General features: G+C 38.7%; 1 protein-coding gene across 1 annotated transcript in view; it reads left to right on the top strand.

The window, feature by feature from the left end:
• Positions 1–16,441, top strand: part of NELL2 (neural EGFL like 2) — a 134,566-nt gene extending 118,125 nt beyond the window's left edge. The window contains exons 16-20 of the mRNA XM_036400325.2: positions 263–403; positions 9,326–9,519; positions 10,513–10,689; positions 12,720–12,944; positions 15,631–16,441. Of these exons, the coding sequence (XP_036256218.1) occupies positions 263–403; positions 9,326–9,519; positions 10,513–10,689; positions 12,720–12,944; positions 15,631–15,681 (788 nt within the window). The 3' untranslated portion in view covers positions 15,682–16,441. The remainder of the gene's footprint in view (positions 1–262; positions 404–9,325; positions 9,520–10,512; positions 10,690–12,719; positions 12,945–15,630) is intronic.
• The last annotated feature ends 10,690 nt before the right edge of the window (positions 16,442–27,131 follow it).

Below are 27,131 nucleotides of genomic sequence, written 5' to 3'. Positions count from 1 at the left end.
GTGAGAAAATGAGTTGTTACTATGTAGGCAGTAAATTGGGATAAGCAGTACCTCTGCTGCTGTTAGGCCCAAAATCATTAGCCAAGTATTTTTATGGAAACAATTCAAAACTTCATTGCCATTAATTCTGCAAATTCAAGTGTCAGTAATGAAAATAATTCTGTGAAACCTAGAAACACCAGGGATATCATTCTTTCCTTGAATGAATACAGCAATTTTCTCTGTGTGAATTTTCCTCTGTTTTCTTGTTGTTAATAAACAGACATTGATGAGTGCTCGGATGGCTTTGTTCAGTGCGACAGCCGTGCTAACTGCATTAACCTGCCCGGCTGGTACCACTGCGAATGCAGAGATGGCTACCATGACAATGGGATGTTTTCACCAAGTGGAGAATCCTGTGAAGGTCAGTGTCTAAAAAAGGTGGGGTACTCTTATGGTTCACATTAAAATGTACAGAAAATGTCTAGTGTTTCAGATTGTACTGGTCAAGCATTGTCTTGAAAACTACAGTGAAATTTAAACCTTGACCCAAAAGAATTACAGTCTAAATAAGCATCATCATCAAAGGCAAAAGAATAAAAATATGAATATTCCTAGAATGTGGAGCATTAGTGGAGCATTTCTGTGTTTTACTAACATAATATATAAAGTCAGGCATGGTGATTGAAATGCAATTTCTCTGGCCCTACATCTGCTTCTGTGCTTGTCCCTTGCATAAGTGATTTCCCGTGGGCTGGTAGCATGCACTGTAATCTGTCACTCCACAGTAATCTGTTTGTATGTCAGATTCTTTGTGTATAGAAAATGGGCCTCAATCCAGACCTCATTTCTTCCACTTTGTTTTCCTCGTACACTGAAATAGTTCTTGATAAAAATATTTCCCACTACAGAAAATGATTATGTATCCCTGAGACCCTTACCTATACCTTGGATATACTGTGTGTATATCCAAGGTATAGGTAAGGTATATGTATATGTGGTGTTTCTCCTGTGTAATGGCTAAGTGCTTCTAGAAGGCAGCAATTTGCAGACCTGCACTACAAACTAGGGAGCTCAGTGGACGTAGGGCTGGCTCAAGGTGTAGGGGACAAGAGAGTGACAAGGGCGACAAGGAGATGGAAAGGTTTTCTGTGTTCATGAATGACGTTAGAGAGAACAGCAGATTAATAAGAACACAATTACTTTAAGATGCAGATCTCTTAGTATGGAATGCTATTCATTAAGATATCTTAATCTTAATAACATCTTATAACGTTATTCATTAAGATATCTTAAGATATTTCATGCTGCTGCTCCTAAATAACAGAGCAATCCAGTCTTTTTATGCCATGCACTTCTCAGGGCAAAATTATCACCCTTACTCCCTTCTTTCTCTGAGTACTGAAATATTCAGTGCTCACAGTGTAAGCTTTCTTATTGCTATTTAAACTCACACTGGTGGGCTGCATCGGTCCCAAAGGGAAGCAATTGAATTAATTTCTCTAAGGCAGACACACAGACAGTTCTCCAGGAGTGAGAATGACCTTTCTGGTATACCCATCATCAATACTTTATTTCAACACATTTTCATCACAGCTGAAAGCCTGTATTCCCAGGAGGAATCAGCAATTTAAGGCAACCACTGCTTTCATAAGTTGAGCTTTCTTTGTCAAGAACTAACTAAATGTCAGTGTTGGCTGGCCAGGAGTTAGGACAGGAAGGTGCAAAGAATAAGTTGTGATCCCTCTGATTATAACATTGCACTTCTGTCACTCGTGGCACAGGAAATAAATAGTCCACCCAGGCATTTATGGAAATATTCTCAATATCCCAAGTTTTATCTTCAATGTCAGTATAGGGCTTACCTGGTGGCTTGAAGATAGTGGTTTGGCCCATGCTATCTCAAGAGAGATACAAGATATAAAGTGGCTGTGTTACAATGTGTTCAAACAAGTATCAATTAAGCAGCAAATTCTAAACAAATGAAAAGCCAAGCGAAAAGAAATGTGGGGATTGCTACATGTGTACAGAAGCTGCAATTATTAGACTGTTTTGATCTTTTCTACAAAGAGCCAGAAGCTCTTTATTAAACGTACACAGAGGATAACAAGTAATTAGAATTAAATCACAGATGCCAGAAAACTATCTTCATTGCTGACAACCCTAGTGACTAACAGTGGAACACTTTCAGTTTGATTGATTGCAGCTCCAAACATTTGGGATCCTTAGCAACTTGAGATCACAAAATTACAGAACGTCTTGGATTGGAAGGTACCTTAAAGATCACTTAGTTCCAACTCCCCTGGGCAGGGACACATCTCCCTAGACCAGGTTGCTCCAGCCCTGCTTTAGTGGGAAGGAAGTTTACATATTTGATTAGTTTTACCACATCATTTTTTATTGGATTGGAGCTTGTGACATATTGTCTCAGATAAAAATAAAACCAGAAGGGGTATGAAGAGACAACCTAAAATCCATTGCAGTGTGGGAAGTTGAACTTGCAGGAGCACAACACCGTAGTGCAGAAGCAATTGTCTTCTCTGCTGTCAGATCTTTCCCCTGTAAGAAATTTCCCTATTGGCTTTACAGACAAAAGAAAATGGATTGCTTTTGATAGTTCTTCAGTAACCCCTAGTTAGATGTGATTAGATTGAGCTGTTGGTGGATGGTCTTTTAGACAGTCACTTTAATGGGGCAGCAGCTTCCAGGCTATACTAATCTCTAATTTCGAATCACAGTTCTCCAATTCTCATGTTCAACTCTATCCAGGACCAGCATCCTCTGAAACTTTCTATCTTATGCGAGTGCTTCAGCTTGCAGAGCTGTAGAAGGAACAGTGCAAACTACTTCAAATATTGTTTTGTATAGAGCGCATAATAGGCTTGACTTGACTCATCTTTTGTAAGTTTTAGAGTTGCCTTGAAGTTCCTTCTTCTAGAGGAAAACACCTTTAAAAGCCAAGGAAGGTTTTCTTTCTTGATTGTTCTACATCATCTTCCTCGAAGCTGGGTCTCTTTGTGTCCCCTGCACATGTGCTGATAATACTGCACAAAGCGTTTCAGTGATCAGTGTAATCAGTTGTTTCCTTCAGCAAAGACTCCAATTTTAAAAATACATGTGGAAACACCTCTGTTAAAATCACAGATGCACAGGAGCATTTCCTTAAAAGCCTTATTTTAACAGAATTCCAATGGTGCACCTATCTCTTTTAGGACATCATACTAAATATTCCTACCTAGAGCTGGGCTCCTTGGTAGCACTAGACTTTGTCCATGCTTGATAATAAAATAATAGTTACTGAATTGCCTATTTTACACGTCTATTGACCTTGACTACTGCTGCTTCTTCGGCATACTGAGAATATTGAATATTTTGACTAATGTACTTGAATGCAAAAATTCATGATCCCATTTTATTGTACCTACAGGCAATGGAAGACCTAGAGATCTCTTTGCTAATAGTTTTGATTCACATTATACCCCCAGATAGACCTATGGTGTCTCTAAAAATTACTGAGAGAAATTATGGGAAATGCAGCTGTAGGGCTTCAACCTCTTAGCAGCACTTGCTGTTTTTCCCTTGGAAATAAAATTATGTTATGCCTTGTTATATTTTCAGAAAAGTGAATATCAGCCATGTAGTTCTTGAGATTGTATGGCTTTGCGAAGTCTTAAATTTTATATATGTAAATATAGCACTCAGTATGGTATATTAACTTGTATCTTCCTCTTTGCCCCTGACAGCTTTTCTTTATAGTTTCTTTAAACAGTCTTATTGGTACTGAAGGTTGTCTCTTATGTACCATTTCATAAAGAAAGCTGGGCTAAGGGAGTAGATATTGCATCCTCAGGCTTCATTGCAGTAAAAAAAAAAACTAGAACAACTGAGGGCAAAATCCTAAAATAAGAAAGTTCAGGCCCCATTAATGTTTGCCCTGCAGTTCTGTGTAACATCCTTATTCCTTTGAATTTGTCCTTTGCAATGTCTAAAAGCTTGCATAATCAGTTGAAGAGAGAGGCTATATTGGTTTGTACCAGAATAGTGCAGGTTATGCCTCAGCAGTTGTTGGACGTTTGGCGCACATCCACATCCAAAGAAAGCTCACCTAATTAAGGCAGCCCCTTAGGACTTACCAAGAGTATCTGTCAGGTACCAGCTGTTGTTAGTATAGAATGTGAGATCAATGTACCTTCACTCTCAGCAGGTACTACATTCTTTAAATGAGACAGATGCAAATGAAAGGTTTGGCTAGATCAATCCAGAATGTCCAATTCATAAAAGAATCTTTTTTTGGTTGTAAGGGTTTATCCATATGTGAAGTCCCATTTGGATTTTCTGTTCTGAAGTATCTTATGGGTTTTTTCTGCCATCCTGTTCCAGAATTAGAATCACTTACTTCTCTGTGTGACAGAGCAGCCAGCCTGACAGCACAGAGGCTGAGGCTCCATTTGAAGTCTGTTTTCAACAATCCAGGATAATGAGGGATGGAGGCATATTATAAGCCTCAGTATGCTCCCCAGCATTACTGAGTGAGCAAAGTCCAAAATGGTAACTCTAGCATCTATGTCTCTGGATCTGGAAGGCAGAGGAATTGCTGGCTGTTGGGATGTCTCAATTTATCTCACACCGCATCTGGCATTTTAACTAGTACATGAGATTTCTTGAAGTTAAAACCACTGTCAGTTTGGAGTCCTACACTTAGGTTTATCAGAAGCTTTGTTTTTGACAGCAATTAAGTGAAACAGGAAATAAAAAATCATTACTCTTCAGCAGGAAACCTTACTAGCACTCACAAAGCTCCATCAAAATCCTTTTGCTTTTATTCATGATCATTAAAGGTCAGCAAATAAAGTGACTTCTTTCTTTTTTCCATTTATCCCAAATAGAGCTATAGGCATTAAGGCTTCAGTATTAAATTTGTGAACCCACCTTAAGCATCACAGAAGGTAGATATGGAGACACATTAGTATTTCAATATTCTGGAGTGTGGAAAGAAAACAAAATTTCCAGATTTTCTCGTCTTTTATAAAAGGACTGATAAAACAGAAACTTGACTGCTATATTTTATAAAACAGCAATTTGAACACATTTACTGTAGAAGGAAATGACATTTCTGTCAAGCTGATGTTACCAACATCTGAAGTCTCAGCTCTTCATCTTCCACATCTGGTATGCACTCTCACAGGTGGCTTAAATGAACTCAGAAATAAATTATTCACAATTCACTTGCTTTTTGAAGAATGATTACACCAGTCAATAGATCTACTCAGGACAGAAAAGAACAGAAATAGAGCTTTCTGTTCAGATGAGCTTGGGTTCCCTAGCAAATGCACTCCTTCCTTTTTGCCTTAAGCAAAAGGTACTCAGGTATCCAGGTACTTTCACCTTGCTGAGCTAATGCTATTCCTCAGAGCAAAGGTAACAGAAACTTCAGTGGCTTCAGAGCAAAGGAGCTGTCCACCCTCCCGAATCCTCTCTTCCAATATTTCTCAGTGATACAAATGTTCCCCTTTTCTTTAAAAAAGTGAGTCTAACCAATATCAGAACAATGAGACATTCTGAATCAGAGGCTGCTTGCTGCTCAGGGCCAAATGAAATGGTGCTTTGTTCCTCTGTGTTTCTTTGACTACCTCTTCCAAGAAACAGTCAGTGAATCTCTTAAATACAACCTTGGGTCACAACCTGGAGCAATTGAAATTCCCATTTTTATGGAGTTTTCTATGTCTGCAGTCTCACAAATACTGCAGAAGGAGTTTAGTCATTCTAACTACTGTCACCATATTGTATGGCTTTGGTCCGGTATTTTTCCTGTGTGGGCAGTAAATTATTTGTAATAGAATTAACTACTGGTTTTCTGTAACATGTATCACTACTTCTTCTCCCATGATATGCCTTTGTTATTGCAACATTAGGTTGTAAGAGATGATGTAAGAAAAGGAAAATCCTTAAAAATAAAAATGAGATAGATGAAAGCTGCTGTAATTTTTCATGTAGGTTTGATAAATAAGAACTGATTCTCAGTTTAGCACTAGATAACTAGTTACATTTCATTTCTGTCGGGTTTTTTTATTGAGGCAAACCTCCAAGTCTTTTGAGACATAATGTTCTAATGTCCTAACATTCAAGCTGCTTGGTTCTTAAGCAGTGTGTTGTAAATAGCCTGAAGTGAACTATTTCTTCTTGAGTTGTTTGTGGGGGACTCTTTTGGGGATTTTTTGTTTTAGTATCTTTTGGGAGGGGGCTGGAGGTTGTTTGATTGTGCGTTTTGTTAACAGCATGGAAGAAGTCATAAAATGCTTTGTGGCTGGATAGAGTGGAATATGCAATCTGTAATCTTACCATCTTCCCTTTTCAAACACAAAAGATGTCCATAGCTGGTTATGGCTGTAAGCACAATTTCAGTAACATGATTCACCATCTATTAAAAGTCTAAAATAAAAATAACTGAACAAAGTTTTGCTTGGTGTGGATGATATGTGTGCAAGTTCTTTGCTGATAATGCCTGAAGTTTGATGTGGATGAATAATGCAGATGAGAGTTTCATGCATGAAAAATTGGTGTTTCTCTTGCTGCATCATAAACACACTGCTGTTTCTGATTAGGTTAGAATCAAAATGTAAATAGCTCCTGCTGTGACTAGGGATATTTAAATTGTCCTATCCAGAACATTTATTTTCATAAATCAAACAACTGAAAAAAACAAGTTTGGGAATTTTCAGAAGTTCTCAATGCCAGATAAGCTCGGCTCAATACCAGAGTCAATGATGAAACTTCCATTATTTTCACTTACTGTGACTGTGTTGAAAAATAAATCTCAGAAGCCTTTTTCTCATGGGAAAGTTGTGAAATAGACTTGTGTTTGAGTGCTGAAAGCAGAGTCAGTGTTTATAGGATTACCATTTGTTGTTTAAAGGAAAGCTTTCTTATTTACATGACAGCTGAACTTTGTCCAGTTACCTCATTAAGTATGTCTGCCTTCTGTTAAGTAGATAGGTTGCTGAGAAGTGACATTATTAATTTATGACAGCTGTGTGAAAATTATGTACAAAAGAGTGTCCTAAACAAATGAATACACGTTTTGGAAAGTAATTTATCAAAAATTACTTTGATTATAAAGATAATCTTGCTGTTAATCCAAATCATTACATTTAAACTGAATTTGTGTCTGTTCTTGTTATTACATGACTTAAGAACAGCTATACCTTAATTTTAAATTGCCAGGTTATATTACTTTCTGGCTGGATTTAAGAGAAAATATAGGAGGGAAAGAGTAGCTCTTCCATCCCTGCTCTGCCCAAACTGGCATCACTCAAACCATTCCTGTTCTCTACTTTTCTAAAAACCTTCAGGCTGAGATTCTGGACAGCCTCTGCAGGGCCACTGTTCCACTGGTTGTGTATCCTGACTGTTGGGGTGTCTGATGGGCCAGTCATGTTTCAGACACACTGACTTAGGTTCATGGTCCCAGTTATCTCCTGCCCTGTTGCAGCAGTGACTGCCTCCAGATGCCTCAGAAAGGTAGAAGATGTAGAGATCTGAGATGATTTGCCTGTTCTGGATTATCTGTTACATAAATATGTGTACCGTGGGCCCTAACGCATGAAATGTATCCAAAAATCACAATCTCTCCAAAAATCTGTTAGCACTGAAAATTGAATATTCTGGCTGGCTTTATACACTTTTGCCTATGCAATTGTTTTTTGCCTCCTAGGATTCTGTAGCAGTGAGTGTCGTAGTTTGTTTATGCATTGTATGAAAAGTTATTTGCTTTTATCAAGCATAAATTTGTTGTCTTTCAGTTCCATTCACTGTCCCTTATCTAGTATGTTAGCCAGTATGGAGAGAAAAGCTCTCAACATGTCTTCTTCTTTGGAGTATTCTTTTTTTTATTTTTTTGGTATATCTCCTCTTGCTCATTTTCTTTTAGAGATGAGCAATCCATGAGCAATCCATGTCTTTTTCTTTTTTCTCAAATGATATTTCCCCCAATCTTCCCATAAGCCCTAGTAATTTTGCAATTCTTTTTAAGATTATGCCACTGTTACTGCACAAAGGATTTGAAGGAAACCCAATATGCTGCTGATTTGTGCAATGGAGTTCTAATAATTTCCCTGCTGTTTTTCATCCCAATTCATATTCATGTTACCAACTTGTTAACTTTTTTGGTTTTTTGACCATAGCCACGCTTAGAATTAAAATGGTAATTGAATTATTTTGCTTTAAACTGAGTGTGCTTGAGGTGGATTGGAGGTTTCATTTCCGTTGTTGAACCCAAAGCTGAGTGTTTTATTTTTTAGGGTTTTATGCTGGTGGTGAAAGATACATGCGTGACCATATTGCTTATTTTATCTCACTCCTCTGGTGGACATTTAATTATAACATCACTAATTTTAATGAACTTTAATCAAACTTGGACTATAGTGCTGAGAAATTGTGTTTAGAGTTGAACTCAATATCTCAATATTTACGATCACTGTAGTTCTAGTCTTTACTCTGTTTTCCACTTTTTATTGCATATATCCATTTACTTCATGCCCCTTTGAAGCTTCTTTCCAGGACCATTTTTTTCCATTTAAACAGCTGTAAAAACTAAATAAAGACTATTTGAGTAGAAGGCAGTGTGTGCTGCTAGCTTGCCTTTGCAAAATAGTTGTGTGTACCTTAAAGAAGTAGGCCTTTAAAGTACTTTTTAATTCTTTGAGAAATATTTGTTTTGAGGTAATTTATTTTTATTCACTGGAGACAGGATTTTTTTCTTTATTTTCTCTTCTAGACAGAAGGGCTATAGTTGTCACTGCAACTTGAATATTTAAAATATTCTAGTTTTTACATTCTAATCAATGGTGAAATTTAAAGCATGTTGTGCTTACTTAAATGAGCTTGCAGGTCAGACATCACCTTTCACATTAAATTCTCATCAAGTGAACTCCAATGTTCTAGACAGAGCCAGCAAAAGGCTTTAAGAACACGATTCTGAAGCTGTTCTTGTTTCACAGAACATGTCTCATGTATGGTTGCCACAAACTAAGGCTTTTTAGGGAGCTAAGAATTATTATTTCTCTCATGTTTCTTGTGGTTTCTTCATTCTATCTACTGTACTCAATAGCATTGACTTAGAAATATGTATAGCAAAACTCAAAATATCAGGTTAAAACATGATCCAAAAGAGCTGATGTGACTCGTAAAAAATTTTTTGTTCGTTTTTAAGATCTCCCCATTCTGGTGAACTACAAATTAATTTTCAGCTGAAGGTCTTAATGGCTAAGAATCATTTGTATTGACTGCCACAAGAAAACTTTTGTTAATTGGATGTGGTCTGAGAGCATTCCATGGCATGTTTTTGCAGACATTGATGAATGTGGAACTGGAAGGCATAGCTGTGCCAATGACACTGTGTGCTTTAACTTGGACGGCGGGTATGACTGTCGGTGTCCCCATGGCAAGAACTGCACAGGAGACTGTATCCATGAAGGCAAAATCAAGCACAATGGTCAGATTTGGGTGCTGGAGAATGACAGATGCTCTGTCTGCTCGTGCCAGGTCAGTACAAATGCAAGTAGCTGCTTCTGCAAGGTGCTGGTAGGGGTGAAGGGCAGAGCATCAGGATACAAGTGAAATTCCTGTTTCAGCTGCCTTCTCAGGTGCATGTGTGGAGCTACAGAAATAAAATCATGTATTACATAGGGTTTTGGAGATAGTTTCTCTCTCCAACCTGCATGAGCAAAACATTCATTGGAAGTTTATTATGTGGTACTGGGAGAAGGATGACAGTGCTGTTTTGTTAGCAGAGATGCCACCTGTGTTCTCTGGGTGAGAGTAGCAGCATTTTCATGCAAATTAACTGTCTAGACACCTACTGGGGCTGGACTCTGATGCCAGTATCTCAAGCAGATGACTATAAATAGAAATAGGTTCTGTGTGTGCAGGATAATTCAGCTGACTTCCTCAAATGTTTGCTGTGGGAAGTTTGGTCCCAAGCTAAGTGCTGATGGAGAATAAAGGGCCAAAACACTGCTGACAGTGTCCTGAGCATTTCAGCAGCTCAACTTTAGCATACATGGTTTCGTTTCAAATCACCTATCATCTTCCTATGTGAATAATTACAGAGCAGAGGCATTGATCTTCTCTTCCTTGACCCCCTCCAATCTGGTTTTCTATGAAACCATGGTATTCTAAGAAGTTTAAAGCAAGATTCATCAAGCATCTATATGAGAATTAAAAACTTAGTGCAATCCATTAAAGTCTAACCCTTGGGGAAGATGTCCTTGGGTTTCACCGCCTCAGGGGAGCACTGCCTGGACATCGGTTGTATGAAGGATGTGCGTAAAACAACAGGGGAATTTTACGGTTGTTAGTGAGTGTGTATGGGGATTTCTGGCTTGGTTTGAATTGTATTTTGGCAAAAATACTGTGTGGTGGAAAACTTGTGAGCTGTTAATGGCTTAGAATCATGGTAAAATACAAAATTTTGGCTGGAGTTTGGCTAGTTGTGCAAGTTTCTGCCGTCACTGTGTGTGTCTCTTCTAATACCAGAATGGATATGTGATGTGCCGGCGAATGGTCTGTGACTGCCAAAATCCCACCGTTGACCTCTTCTGCTGTCCTGAGTGTGACCCAAGGCTCAGCAGTCAATGTTTACATCAGAGTGGGGAGTTTTCCTATAACAGTGGTGATTCCTGGATACAGAACTGTCAGCAGTGCCGCTGTCTGGTAAGGTCCCTGATTACAGCTGCACAGACAGGAGGGAAAATGATATGAGATATTCTGATCTGTGAATAGTTTCATTTTCATGCATTAACATCCACTTAATTTTCCCTGAAGTGCATGTATAATTAAAATCTGGTTTTCCTCGATTTTTGTCAGTATTTTCTGTTTCTGTCAGAAATGTGCTTTGACACAATAGACATAATATAAATTACTTAATCATGAAGGTGGTTTCAGCATAGTGGAGGTCATTTGGATATGGCACCTACACAGCAGCACTCACGCTTACTTATTCAGAGACTGATGAAGCTCTATAAGGAAATTCTAAATATGTATTTATTATCACAGCTGATCTTTTCAAGGATGCTGGTAAACTTAAACTTATTTATTCATTCAGACATTTCAAGTAATAGAAAAATAATAAGACTTCTTGCATTTTTCAAAAGAGTGAAATGAAGTTTGAAAAAATCTGTTAAAGCTTGTCACCTTTTTCCTAGGCATGTATTTTGGACTCTAAGCAAATGTATTCTGCAAAATACTGCTCATGAAGTTTCTGTGACAGAGAAAATCGCAGGATAAAAGCAACTAGCTTTTATCATAAGTTATTTCCAAGTATAAAGGCTGGTCCATGTAGCAGCTTTGGCTTGTCAGGGTATCATGAATAACAGCCAGAAGCCCATTTCTGTAGACTGTGCTTACAGTGCTACCACTGCCAAAATTCAGTGAAATAGATAACCATGTGCTACATTAAATATCTTAAAAATGAAAAAATAACCAACCTACAATTTAGGTTCTCAATAGATGTTTCTTTTGTTTTCAAGATGCTACTTCTGTAGCAAAAGTCTGCTTTCTTTCAGTGACCATGGACTTTTTGGGGTGACAATGTCTACTCCCTGTACTGTCCATCACTGCAAAAAATAGATTGTCAAGATCAGTGACTGGATTAAAAAATTGCTTTCAGTCTTACCATCACACAATTCAAAAGAAGAAGATTGACCCAGATGAGATTTTTTTAAAAGACTAACTTTGCAATACTTTCTGCAACAAGTGGAGGAAATCTGGGGCTATTACAAGTGTCTGTGATTTTTTTTCAGCTTCTGCTTTGGAGATAGCAAACTCCTCATTCCCAAAGAATTAAATACATATTTTGTGAATAAACCAATTCCCTAGGGCTAAATGCTGTTATTTTTGCCCCCCTTAAGTCCAGACTGTTAAATCTGTGCTCAAATGAGCTGAATAAGTTGGAAGTCAGAGATCTGCTTAAAAAAAAAAAAGTATATGATTGACTTCTGTGAAGTCTTTTCTTTGACCAATAGATCTGTAACTTTTGCCTTTGTCCAGAGTGAAGGGAAGCTGTTTCCAGCTTCTAGTATATGATTTATTCCAGCTTCTAGATATGCTTTATTAAACATCTTTAGATTTGTGTTCAGGCATAAAGTAAGTTCCCATAAGGATATGCTGGCCCAACACAAGTCTCTGCCCAGACCTTTTCTTAGCTTGTCTGTGCTAAATCCACCATGCAGAACGTGTGATAAAGCTTGGAACTTCAGGTATTCTGCTTATAATATCCTAAGTGGATGGAGAGTGGAGTGGGTGGAGGTCCTCTCATTGAAAATGTGGTGGTGTTCCCTATTGCATTGGGGAAAAAAAAAAGAACACTGAAAAATTGAAAAAAAGCCCTGAAAATTTTGGCACATTTTTGCAGTTGCAGTCATGTTACAACTTCTCTCCCTTGCAGAAGTAGGGCCACAATCCTGTATTGCATAATTTTGTGGTGAATTTTCACCTGCAGCTTGATGGAGAGTCTACTGAACCAAGTTAAATCTCATCTACTGTCTGAATGGCATGCAGAAAAAAGCACCTGAAAAAATCACCATGTGTCCCACGGTCAATGAATATCAATGTTTTCTGTACTGAATTCTGAACAGCACCAGATGGGAAAGAATAGCCAGCTAGGAAACATAATGCTGATTCAGAGGAATGGATGAGGAACAGAATAAAAGCTAATAATAATATCTTGTTCTTTCTGAAAACAGCAAGGAGAGGTTGACTGCTGGCCCTTGCCATGCCCAGAGGTGGACTGTGAGTTCAGTGTGCTCCCTGAGAACGAGTGCTGTCCCCGCTGTGTCACCGACCCCTGCCAAGCCGACACCATTCGCAACGACATCACCAAAACGTGTCTGGATGAAACCAACGTCATTCGCTTCACTGGATCCTCCTGGATAAAGCATGGCACAGAGTGCACCCTCTGCCAGTGCAAGGTAATCAAGGTTATAAAGGTGGGGCTGAGATGCTTCTTCCCAGCTTGTTCTGTGGCACATAAATATTAATGTGGCACTGAGTCTGGTCAAGGGACAGTTGGTGTCTACGCTTGTTTTAAAGCAGCAGAGGTGACAGTAAAAGTGTTCAGCTTAGTTAACTGTACTGTTGCAAGTGCTAGAAGCACAGTTTGACATGCTAGCAGATCAGGAGCAGGACAACCCATGCTGCAGAGTGCTGTGGACAAGGTATTGGCCTTCACTTTTCCAACGGGATAGCTCAATTCAAATTTAAACATGGAGGTCCAAGCTCCATGCTCTCTTGGAAACATGCAAGTATGGCTCTGTGAGCCTAGACTTTGCACAAGAAATTTGTTCAGTGTGATATTATAGTGTTACTGGAACTGATTGAGTTGCTTTCTGAGAATAGTAATTGTTTTCTGAAAAAAAGGACTAGTTATATGATTACATAGATTTTGTACTTTAATCAATGTGTTTAGAACATTTACTGGTTCTGTACTCAAAGAAATTGATTGAGGAGAAAAATTAATGGCTACAGGCATATGTGAATTGTGGCATTTCTTTTTTGCGGATGAAAAAGAAAAAGGGCTTAACAAAAGTGTTTCTATTCAAAATAAGATCATAAAGTTAATTGTGGTTTTTGCCACTCAATACTGAATAGTGACAATATGTGTTTCCACAGCAGCCAAGGAGAGAGAGCAAGATTCATGCCCAGTTTCTTAATTACTACTGAAATTCACAGTTGATTTTATGCTTTATTCTCTGTTCTTCCCAAGCAAGGTGCTTCCCAAACTCCAATACATGGTACAATTAACTACTTGAAAAGTTGCTCATTGAAAAAAAAAAAATCTATCTTCAACACCTCCTTCTGTGAGAATTCTGTGTGATCAGGCAGCAGAAGCTGTCAAGCATCACTTCCTTCCTCTGCTTTTTCTGATGCAATACTGGGTGCAATAGGTGCTGCTGTCGAGGCACAGCCCTTTTCAAAGGGCAGTGGTATGCACCAAGTAAGTGTCAGCATTTGTCCTGATGTCAGAATGGGTCAGTGATTAGAAGAAAATGCTGTGATCTGACAGACTGACTAATGGTTAGAAAGCCAGCTGTTGCTCAGAAGATGTTAAAAAACCTGTACTTTTGGGGTCAATAGCTGGTGCTTTACACCAGTTTCAATGCCAGAAGTTACTTTTTGCTCAGGCAAGTTGCTAAGATTCTTATGCATCTGGTTCCCCATCTGTAAAAGAAATTATTGTGTGTGGTTCTTCCCTGAAGCACTTTTGAGACTTGGTGCTGGGAAATGTGCTCTTGTTGTGCTGCTAATCAGTGGCAATGCAGAAGGCATGTATCAGTTCTGACATGGCCACCTAAGTGCTGCTCCCATCTGGCCTTTTGTGTTAAACAAAGACTGAACCTTAAGCATTGACTAATTGGTATTCAGTATAAACACATACACAGACTTATCAAATCTATTGCTGCCATGTGGACATAGCGAGGATTAAAACAGGTACTCTGCCAAACTCCATAATTTTAATGTCTCAGGTGTGATTGCCTAACACTTAGTTAGGTACCACTTAGTTCCTAAACAAGCCCAAATCTTATTCAGTTCTCCTTACAGAGCAGTGTTGATTTTGAAATACATTATCTGCTCATGTTGCCAGCATTTTAATATTGCAGTTCTGCAGGCAAGCAGCCCACTCCCTCCAGATCAGGGTCTGGTGTGCCCAGTTTGTATAGTGTTCCTTCTCATTCATCCTGTGTCATCCCACTCTTCTCTGTAAAGCATCTCATGGAAGGTCAAAGCTCCAGTCTAAGCCTCTCTAAACAAGCTATAGCAAAATAGGTTTACACAAATTCTTTAAGAATTTAGAAACCTGGGCATCAGCTAAAGCAGACTTAGCCACAAAAACAATTCTAATCACAAGTAAAGAATGGGGAGAGTAGGATTATAACTTCCTGTAACAGGAGTGAAAGAAAATGCTTGAATTATTCAGACCTTGGTTTTAATAAGTCCTGTTGGTTTAGTCAATTGAATGTGTTTGGACTAATTTATAAATAATAGTCATTTTTATCTTCATTTTAAGAATCAGACTTAAGAAGTAGTAGAGATGCAGAAATTATTTCTCCAGTATTTAATGATGTCCATAGGCAATCTGTTCCCTTAATTGCCCTTAGTATTCTCATAAGAATATCTGGACTATTTGGAAAAAGTTTGTGGATTAATGTTTGCTGGTGTTACAGCCAGGATGCATGAAGTTGAAGCATTCAGGGCTAAATAAAACCCAGAATCTCTTCTGCCTCATATGAATAAAACTCCCAAGTGCCTTGTCTTGTTCAACAGCTTTAGGTATTTGAGCAGATGCCTGATACCTTTATGTGGGGAGCATTCCTTCCACTGATCCCAGCTTCTTTCAGTTTGAGTGTTGTAGCTCTGGGACACAGACCACAGCAAGCCAAGCAATTAGAGGAATCATAATAGCCTGTTCCCTCAGGCAACATAAGGACATGAGGACAATGTTGTGAATCTGATCCAAGTCTGTACATCTTTTGTATTTTACAAATCTGTATGTTCAAATCTGATGGGTATTTGCAAGCAGCTGAGCTTGTTAAATTTACTTGTTTTGTACAAAATGCAAATTGTTTCAATTCTTCTTTCTGTTTTTCCATCCTTTAGAATGGCCATGTCTGTTGCTCAGTGGATCCACAGTGCCTTCAGGAACTGTGACACCAACAACTATCTCTCACAAGCAGTTTCTGGATAAAGAATTTTCCTTCACAGAAATAGACCTTTAGACCAAAAATTGTTCAAAATTAAAACTAAAATTAGGTTGGTTTTGTCCATCTGAAGTGCAGATACGTGATGAACTCAGTTACCTGAATCAGAGTGAAATTTATGGAACTCAAGACAAGCTCAGATGTGTAAACCTTTGTATGAGGTTAAGCCCAAATCTTCTGGCTATTTGTCTGTCTGGCATCCTTGTGCAGAATGTTTAGGTTAGTGTAAAGTGACACATTGTAATGCTGTACATAATGATGTCAAGATCTAAAATCAACTAGGAGCTCTTACAGGGTCTTCTGAAGCTTTGAGAGTCCAACGCTTGACAGATGCAGCAGATTTACCTAATCATATTTGGAACTGCACAAATGTGTTTGATTGCTTACTGCAGAACTTAGCAGATGTTTGAGTAAAGGGATGAAGCCTTCAGGAATAATGAACCTAGCAGCTAAGATGTGATATGTACAGTATGTGCGCTGAAAAAAAAAGATAGAAGTTACTGTAAAAAATAAAAAGAAAACAAGAAAAAATCCAAAAAAAAAAATAAAGAAAACCCGTGATGCACAGGCATGGCTTCTTAATGTTTTCTGATGGGAAAAGTCATCGATATTTCCTTGTTTTACTGCACTTACTATTATTTCTTGATTGACTTTGTTCAGTATAAGCTCGTTATTGTGCAAATTTAAATAAATATTTCTCTTACCTTAAATTTCTGTTTGTGCCATCTTTCCTTTTCAAGGACTTAATTTTCATGTATGCTGTTACTTCTTTGCCAGTATTCCTGGGAATCTGGACAATACAGGTGAAGTGTTGCCTATGTAGCTCCTGTAAGTGTGGGAGCTTATGCCCAGCACGGCCTTATGCCTATCATGTCTTATCTTTGTTAAGATACACATAAGTAATTTGTCATTACAGTGGATTAAATAGCAAATTCACATTCCTAAAGATCCCCTGTGTGCCAGTGGGGTGTTGGCAGAGTCAGTAGAGACCATTTGTGTGTGACTTGGATCTGTTCAGATTTGCAGGGGATCTTCTCCAAATTCCTCCTCTCCCCAGCTGCCAAGGGTTGGTTTGTCTTCCATAAGCTCTGCAGCTGTTTTTGTTGTTTGTGTGAAGGATCTTAATGCGTGAGGATTACTGCAAAATGCAAACCCTTTTGTCACTACTGCTCTGTTGGGACAGTAAATAAAGGAGGGTACGTGACCAAACCTGTGTTATTCTCAAAGAGAAATAAAGAATAAAGCAATGCTTACAAATTGCAGACTGAAAAGGCTGAATTTGTAAAGAATGCATCGCAAACAGCGGAGGCAAAAGAGGAGAGGAGGAAGATGCCCAAGATGACAGCATTCTTTAAATGCTACTTTAGTACTCATATTCTTTTCAAAGTGCCTTGCTGCTCTTCACCATCTCTCTTACAAGTTCAGTAGATGGTCATGAAACCTGGACAGGCAAAACTTCCAATAATATTGCTCCTGTGTGATATGAAGTTTAAGGGAGGTCCAGGTATGTGGTTTTACAAAACAGAATTATTTCCTGCAAACAGATATTACTTCAGTTTCATGTACTGCAGGAGATCAAAGGAAAGTCATGCAATTGCATGTATCCAGTAGGTATTCCCTAGAACCTGGATGATTTTGGATTATGGGATACAAGGGATGCTAGGCCACAAAATGCTAATAGTCTAAACAAGTCCAAGAAACTAAAAATTGGAGGGGAAAATACTGAAATAGATATTTTACATTGAAAAAAATAAAGTTATGAAGATGTCCAGACCAAATAAAACCTTTTCCTTGTCTAGTCCACAAATAACAGGTATTCACAGGGGTTTTTTTCTGTTTTGTCCTATTCCTGGCAATCTGCAATCACTATTTTTAAAGAGGAGAGTTAGCTCCCTCCCAAAAAGGATGCTTTCTCTGCAATGTTTTCTTGCCTGCTAGTAATTGTCAGGAGGTCAGGTTTTCGCCTCAGACTCTGAGGCACATCTCCAGTGGATTTCATGAGCTGCTGCTTGCCTGTTTCTGAGAGAAGGTTTAGCAGAAGTTGTATACCCTCTGAGAACTGCACTTCAATTTAATTCAAGAATAGGTACAAGATAGACATAGAAAATGCATGAAGACCAGAGGGTTTTTTAAAGAATGAACATTTTTCAAGGGCAGAATCTTTGAGCTCTGTGAGTAGCTGTACAAAGCTCTTAAGAGAACTGCTGGAGCTGGTAGAGTAGATATCCACAGAACATTGTAAGTAACATTGTAAGCATCCCTGTTTTGGCAGTGAATAGAAAAGTTGCAGGTGAGGCAGGTGTCTCTGTCTTTAATCTGGTTCTGTGCATCCTCTGACTTTGGTTTCAGAGCTATGACAAATATGAGAACTCTAAGGAAAAGTTTCTCCAAAATATTTCCTCAATCTCTTTTCTAATAAATACTGGTGTTTAGTACCAGCTTTTAATCAAAACTGAAATGGTGTATAGATGACAAAACACCATCCATTTTCATTGTCACTTACCATGACCTGAGTGTTGGAGGATCTTTCTACTATTGTGGGTTTGTGAAGCACAGGCCTGTACACTAATAGGCCAAAAATCCAAAAACTGAGACATAAGGTAAAAACTTGAATCTGATCCTTGGAGAGACACTCGGTGTTGCATGTATGTAAAGACCAGAAGTCATACTACTGAACAAAGCTGGAAGTCTCTACTAAATAAAAAATGAGAATGGGCTCAGTGAATATTGTCTAATTTATCAATGCTTAAGGTTGCTAATCAGTTGGGAGTTCTTCTAAAGGTCAGCAAACTCCAAGAAGGCATATTGGTGACCCTCGTTTTCATTCCTTTTCACCCCCTCTTCCCCCCCCCGCCCCATCTCCCTCCTGTTCAGCCCAGCTAGTAATTAGTACCTTGTGCTTTTAATTTTCCTTGAAAAGTAAATTTAAATATGATGAAAAATTTCTAAGCCTAAATTATCTGTTAGACAATATAGTCAATAAAAAAACCCCAAAACAATTCTGAATGATGCAGGGTCATTGTGCTGTCTTACTGGCCTTTCATTATTGATGTACTGTTTGCAGTACCAAAAATTCAATAACTTCCATAAAGGAATTGTCACCTCTCTGCAGAGTAATTGCCCTAAGTTAATAGACTTATAGATACAATGGCAGAGATATCTTCAGTTGCAATGCTGAATTCAGTGCTATGGTGAAACAAGTTGACAAAATTCAGCAGCATTGTAAAACTGTTGAAAAGGGACCTAACTGTGCACCTGTGAATTTCTGGTACATACAAATTTACTAGGGGCAATACTAGCCATTGCATTTTTATAGGATGCCTAAAAGTGGGTGTTTGTGCAGGGAGGGCTGTAAAAGTGCCTTCCTTCATTTCCAGCATAGGATCTTACCATTAGCTCCACTGGCCTACAGCAAGTTCATCCTGGGTCACCTCAGTCTCATGAGCCACATTTGAGCTGGCTTCAAATGCAGGATGTGCATGCAGTAGGATCTCCCCCTCCACAGATTCCCCAAAGTGCAGCAAATGGCAGTGCTGAGCTCACATGCCCTCTCAATAGGAGGGAACTCCCTTGGTTTCACAGATAAAAATAGCAGCAGCTTTAAAGTAGGGCTCTGCTAGTTATTTTTTAATAATGTAACTTACTCACAGGCAAATGCAGTTTAGCTTGTCCCCAAAGCAGTTAATAATTTAAGCTAAAAATCGCTAGCTAGCTTTTGCCAACTCTAAAAAGAAAATGTTTCAGAGTAGTACAAGTAAGAAGGCTAGAGCAGCTCTGGCATCTCCTGAGTGGGTGGCCTGTGTCTCTTCTTCAGTGCACCAGTAAAAAGCCCACTGCAGTTGCGTCTTCTACCCAAGTCACAGTCGTATTCACTAAGTCACAATGCTGGCTATGTCTCCTGTTGCTGTTTTAATTTCCAATTAAAAATTAAAAGCTTCTTGTTGATTTGGCCAAACCTCTGTCCTGGGAGAAAAGACAAAGTGTACTACTGGAGTTTTGAGTAAGGAGAAGCATTTTAGAGAGGGCTTGAAAAGAAAAAGGTGGTGTTGAAACCTATTTTCCATCTCTCTGTGGCCGTGTATCAGCCTTGTGAATGGCCACTAGCATGTCACTGTATTTCACTTTTTTTTCTTTTTGACAGTAAGGTGCTAATGCAGAATGATAAAAATAAAAAAAAAAATCAGCTCTTGAAATCACTTACTCATCTAGGTCTGCACTAACCAATATTTTCTTATTGTCAGAAATTATATAGTCTATAAAATACCAAACAGGCATTGTTTACTATAGCAGGAGATCTACATCCCTATATCCTACTAATCTCTTCATAGATTGTTTCTATAACTTCCAGGTTAAACTTCCAAGTTTAAATCATAAAAATCTATTGATTGCATAATTTTTGTCCATAGGATAGCCAAACTCAAAATTTCAGATGAAGCATAGTTATTGTTTTCACAGTAATCTCATGTTACCATTCAAATATAACTCTCAGTATGTCATATGTGTATCAGCAGTATTGATTGGAATTATAAAATGAAATCATCTAAGGGCTTATTTTGGGACTGAGTCATATATGAAAACCAGAATAACTAGAATTGCATCACTACACGTAGAGAGCTTCCATCTAAATAGAACAACAAAGTAGACTCCACTGCAATTTCATGGTGGGGAAAGAAATTTCATGGAGAGGAAGAGGGAACAAAGCAAAAAAACCAATCCCACTGGTGTTAACTTGGTCCTGTCCTCTTTTAATGACTGCTGCTCTGAACAAGAAGTGGGATGCAGCCTTATGCATGGTTACCTTAGTTTTTACAAGAAGCTCCTTAGCTGATGCTGCTTTTGAATATTTCATCTGACTGGCTGAACCACAGCATTTTCCTATTTCTTTTCTTAGTGCCTTTGTTAAAAATGTGAAAAATGCCTGGAAAGGCCAATGCAGGATGGGCGTGGCCCCCTTTGAAGCAGGCACTGTATCACAGCTGGAGCATCCTGCCCAAGACAGTTGTAGGCACCACCACCACCCTACCCAAAGGTGTAATCCTGCTGGTTTTATCAGCTATATGTAGCTGGGTGCTCCATGAGCAGTGACCAGAATGACCCAGCTCATACTGATTCCTCTTGCAACCTTGCAAGCAAGGCAAAGCCTCCCCTTTTGGTTGCTGCATGTGGATTTTGCAGGTCACATGGTTTGTCAGTGCAAAGAGATGCAGGGGTGGGATTGGTCCTGTCCCAAGAGCCCCCATATCACCCTAACATGTGCACACCACAGCCCAGATGGGTCAGTCTGGTGACAAATGGATGTCTGTGGTGTTGTGAGGTCCCCAGGATGAGGTGAGAGATGAGAATTTGACTCCATGTTTATTTATTATTTTATGATATTATATTATATTAAAAGAAATTATATACTAAAACTATACTAAAGAAAGAGAAAGGATTCATCAGCAGGCTTGAAAAGAATGATAATGAAAGCTCGTGACTGACTCCTCAGAGTTCAACACAGCTGATGGTGATTGGTCATTAATTAAAAGCAATTCACATGGAACCAATCAAAGATGCACCTGTTGGTAAACGATCTCCAGACCACATTCCCAAGCAATCAGAAAATTATTGTTTTCATTCTTTTCTGAGGCCTCTCAGCTTCCCAGGAGAAGAAATACTGGCGAAGGGATTTTTCAGAAAATACCGTGGTTACAGATGTCAAAGTCAGTTAATGAAGAAGGTGTTAAAATTTGGCCTTGTAGACAGTGCTGGTGACAAGCTGAGGGGATAACACTGATGTTACTTCAATGATCTTTTAAAAATCAGTCTCTTCTTTAATTTTAAATTTTCATTGGGTAATTATTACATTTGATGGGCCCTGATGCTCCTTTGAAGAACACAGCAGGTGAGGAAGAAATTATTCTTTCCTCTCTTGGTAAGCTTGAGAGGCTGTTTGGCTGCTGTTGTGCTCAAAGGAAAGAGAAGAGCAGCCCATGGAGCCTGTGACACCCCCACCACTGAGCAGAAACCCGCACTGAGCACTGTGAGTGACACTGACTGCCTGCTCTGGGCAGCCTCCAGCCTCAGCAGCAAGAACACTTTCTTTTAACATCCCTGTCACAATAATGGGAATTATCTGGTGCTGTTCCCACCCTCATCTCCTCTGTGGCCTCCAGTGACAGTACCTGGCAGATCACTTTCAGTGTTGGCCTCTCTCTGCATGGCTTCCATAACAGGTGCTTTTATTCTCCCACCTTTTCAAACTTTCTTACATGGAATTTGTCACTCCTTGGGCTAGAGATCACTCATGTTGGTTCAGATGATTTAGCCAGTGTTAACCATCTCTTTAGAAAAACTCAAATATATAGATTCCCACTGTGCATATGTTCCTAATATACTGTACAATTAAGGCCAATGAATTTGGATAAATATTGGAGTCAAGTTCTTACCTTAGTCCCAGTTTTCACATTTCAGGTTCACCTGTGTTTTCTATTGCTCTGGAAATTGAACCAAACTGAGTAAGTGGTTGCTGAAATTCTAATTAACTTTGTTTTCTTTTTGAATGAATAAAGCAAACCAAGAATCCACTTTTTTTTTTTTTTAACAGAAGCGGTTTCCAAAATCTTCAGCTCAGAAGGCCAGTTTGCACCCTCACAATCATAGGTCTAATTTCTTAATCCCCTTATACTGAAATTTAAAATGCTTCATCAATTCCCAGAAAAGCTATAGATATTCAGACATTATATGGCCCATTTAAGTGATCTTTTTGTTTCTTATATAGCAAGTTTTTGTCATTTGTGTATCTTTCAAGGGATTTTTGCATGCTTCATGTATTTGAATGACTTCTTGTGGGTAATATCCTTTTGCACATAAAGCTTCTCAGCTGTTGAATTGGAATTTTTTTAGCTATTAGAATTTAAGGTTCATATATGAAATATATTCCTGAAATATATACACCTGGTCAGCAAAAGTAAATATTATAGAGAGATGAATTTTGCCCAATACACATAATAATGAAGGCAAAACTGTGTTTGATCTAGTATTTGAAATAGTTTCTGTGTTTTATTGTGTTCTTCAGCTGTGTTCTGGCAGGTTTGCATTAATCTACTTTATAAGTATAAACCTGGATTCTGAACAATCAATCACTACAGGGTCAACTGCAGCCATTGCCTGCCTGGTGTGAATCAAAACTTAAGACACATGGACATTTATGAGAAAATAGAGAAGCAGAGAGTTCACTGTCACCAAAATGCTTTCCGTGTTCAAAAATAAATATATGGAATGGTTTCAATTGAATTTGGTAATAAATTTTTTTCCAGATTTTGAGAGTAAGATCAGGGAAAAACCTGGAGGTGAAGTTATAGTGTATTTGCTGAGTACTGTATACTGGTTTACACCAGAAAATCCTGAGATGGTGCTGACTGAATAGTGCAGATATTGGTCAGTGGTTAAAAAACTTCTTCAGGGTAAAAAAGTGTCTTTGACTGAACAACTCCTGGTGCTGAGCTTTAGACATGTTGCACAACTGATTAAAGGCAGCTGAACATGATCAGGGGATGGTGGAAGAGCAGTTTAGGGATGCTGCTGTCCCCTTCTTTGCTCAGGTACAGCTGACTCCTCTGCAGTGGGGCTGGGCGAGCACATGAAGCTGCACTGCTGTGGCTCAAGGTCCTCAGGAGGTGGGCACTGCTTGCTTCAGGCTGTGTGGCCACACCCTTTGTGCTGGTTTGGGTCAAAAGCACCTGGTTCTGACAGGAGCCTCCTGCCATGGAGACCTGGCAGCAGAAGGAGAGCTGCCACAGATGCTGGCAACTGGTAGCTTGCTGTCTTGAGAACCAATGAGCTCTGCCAAGGAGACACCAACAGACTTCAGGAAGTTGATCCAAGACCCAGAGAAGCCTTGGGAGATTTTCCCTCATATAAGGACCTGTGTTAAGATCTGATTATTTTGTTTATTAGAGAGATACCTCTCTAATAAGAAAGGAAGGATCTCCCAGGAATGTGCCCCCTGAATTAAGGTGCAAACTGACCATATGCTGAAGTCTATAGCAAGGATTTTATTTAATAATAAATGTGAGGCAGAGATAGAAAGAAATATGAAAAAAGCAGGGGATGTAGAGAAAAAGAGTAACAGAGAAACAGATTAAGTAGAAAGGTATCACAACCCATGGATCCAGAAGTTGTCCTGTTGGTTCTCTCTGGTCTTCTTGGTCGGGGGGTCCCATGAAACATGGGGTTCAACAAGTTAATGTATGTTCAGGTGTATGTGGGAGCATCTGGTACCTCTCCCAGAGTGGGTTAGATTTACACTGTCTTTTGAAACGCTGGGGATCATGTGCAGTCCTCTGGTGGAAGACATTCAGTCTCTCACAGAGCCAGGCCCTGAAATATTTATTCACATGCTAAATGAAAGAGTGTCACCAGCCCATTGTTTTTAGTATGGTTGGAGCACTTACATATCACATCCAGCATAGTGCAGATGTTCTCTTCCATCACTTTCTCCATCAGGATGAAGTTCAAAGAAGCTATAAATATATAAAAATGTGAAACTTATGACAATGAGAAATAAATTTGACCTATTTTGTTTGACTGAGGCAAAAATAAAATAAGTCAAATGTATCTTTAATGTATTCTGGTTTCTAAGAGGAAACTTGGGTGACAATGTCAGGAAGGCCCTGTCTGTGTCTCTTGAAGTGTCCTAAAAAAAGGATCCATTTGATATGGGGCAGCTTTCCAAAGAGTGCACAATTAGGGGCAGCGATGCAAAAAATTACAGACACAAAAAACAAGAAAAACTTGCAGACATGTGACTGAAACACCATGGCTGGGAAAAGCATGGGTCCACACCAAGTTGTGTGCCTTGGTATCCCTAATTACAGATGCAACCTGTTGGTTTATCTTCAATGGCTTAGCAAGATTACTTTCACAGTGGTTGCCTGATAAATGTCTGCTTGCTCATTAACATAGCTGACATTTCCTAGCTCTGCTTAGTTACACAGCCTCTGTTAATTCACATCATTTTTAGTTGATAGGCCAAAGTTCAAATGGACCAAATTTTTGATCTTATTTGTATGGCTGCATATACTTTCCCTCCTGTAAGGTCAGAATAATAACTTCAAACCCAGAAAGAAACCCCAAACCCTGAAACAGCAGAAAAGTAATTTACATTTATTCTGGGGCAAAACTTCTTTTGAACTCTGAATATAATTTTTTCTTCTTAATCATGTGTACCTTTATCTCTACAGTACAGTAGTAGTTCCTCAAATCTATATTCTTTCCTACAAGGCCTATGCTATAATTATACATATGTACCCCATTAAAGCAGCAAACATTTTTTCAATGTATTTAAAGAAAATAGATATATAAGCTCACTGGATAATGTGTGTTGTTAGAACTGGCAATGTTATTGATATGGGACAATGACATAATTTGTCAAACCAAAGCCTGTCTTTAAAGAACTCTATTTATCACTACCTGAATTTGTAAGGTATATATCAGAAAATTTTTAGCCTAAAGAAATGAATAGAAATAGAGAATTTTTTTCTGAAATATTTGCTTCAGCACTGTAAATTTTCAGAGAGCAGTCTCTGAAATGGCAGTAATGAATCAGGTGAATGTTTGATTTCAAGGGCTCCTTGGGAAGATCTAGAATCACTCACCTAAAAAGGAGCTGTATGCAGCTGAGCTGTGTTGCAGTTGCATGTCTCAGTGCTCTTCTGGGATGGAGCAGACTGGAGTGCAAGACCCTTCTCTGTTTCCTTCTTCACTTGCCTAGGAAGTAAGTGCCCAGCCATAACCTCCTGCACATTTCTGGTCCCATTCCCACCTTTTCCTTTTTCCTATGCTTCTTTTTAATCTGATAAAAAAAAAAAAAAAAGCCGTCTCTCCTCCCAGCTAAGTGCCATAGCCTAGAACTGAGCTCAGTCTCCTTTTTGCCCAAAACATTTGCATTCCTGGATGTCCAGTTGCTGCAAGACATGTGGTGGATGAGAGGACCTTCCATCAGTGTGCCTCCCCAAGCCCTGCACCTGGGACTTTCAAATGCCCTTTAGTGAATGCCTCTGAGGAGACAGCAAGCTGAATTTCACAGACCAAGGGCCCAATGTCAAGAGTTTTTCAGCACTGCCAATGCACAGAGATTTAGAGAAAATCAAATAGCAGAATGGCAGCTGATCATGCACTTGCCATTTTCATTCATGGACTGCTAAATTCTTTTAAAAATACTGTTTTACAGTCACAAGCTTTTAGTAAATAATTTTTAGTTTAAAAATATATACATGGGATATAATCTTAGTGTAATTTATAAATTACTGAGTAGCCTTCATTCACTGGACTGCACAGTCTTTTGTTAACATCCATGAAACTTCAAAAATGCCGTATTAGTCACTGGAGAGCTTTCAGTTTACTCCCAACCTACATTAGAGACAAATGCAAAATTACAGGAAAAGCATTAATAAAAAATTGACACTGAGACTACAAGGACTGTTGCAAAGTGCATTTCCTAGTATGCATCAAGAGCTAACAATATAAAAAATTCTATAAAATTCATGCTTAATATAGTATGGTTTGGTTTTTCAAGAAGAACAATGTATTTTACACTAGGCCTAAAATTGTCTCCATAAATAATAAACCATTTGAAAGCACTAGGGCAGTGCAGATGAGCAGAATCAATGGCATCATGGTGTTTTTTCTAAAGTCCCTCCCATGTTTAGGTGGTGACAGGTAGGTAAGGAACCTGGTTCTCTCTTTGTGATCACAAGTTATTTACATTGACATGAAAGATTTAAAGCCAGTGAATGAACTTCAGAGGACATGAGCTCACAGGCATTTCAAGTGACCCATAAGGGAGCCAATTCTGATTCATAATTAAAAAACAAAGGAAGTCATTCCCTTCACTTCTATGTGAAGGAATTTTCACCTTTCTTTGAGGACCATTAGTGGGACAGAAAAAAAACACAATAATTCATCTGGGACACTTTTCCTCCTCCTTTTCCTTTCCCTGCTCTTGTTTTTCTGTATTCCTGAGGTTTATCTGCTGATGTTCCTGGCACTGTTCCTGGCACAATGTTTTCACTCATTTGTCTTGCATTGCTTTCAGGTTCTCTGACCACTAAAACCAAGCCATACCTAACCAACCAAGCCACTGAAGAATATCTGGAAAAATCAACAGAGCTGTTAAAAGAGACTGTGCATTGCATAAATGAGAAGCCATTTAGAAGAACAATGTCTTATCTTCATAAGCAAAAGTGGTTCATTTTCCATGTAGTAGCATGCTTTTGAGCTTCCCTCTTGCCTTCCAATTATATGCTTGTCAAAGATAGAGCCAGAAGGTCACAACCACTTTGCTCTCCCAACTGTACAAATCAGCCAATGAAAACTTTCACTTCTTAGTGTAATTCAATTATTTATGATAACCACTTTGAA

This window comes from Molothrus ater, chromosome 5 (genome assembly GCF_012460135.2).
Source record: "Molothrus ater isolate BHLD 08-10-18 breed brown headed cowbird chromosome 5, BPBGC_Mater_1.1, whole genome shotgun sequence".
Lineage (NCBI taxonomy): Eukaryota > Metazoa > Chordata > Aves > Passeriformes > Icteridae > Molothrus > Molothrus ater.
This window is presented reverse-complemented; position numbering and strand designations above follow the sequence as displayed.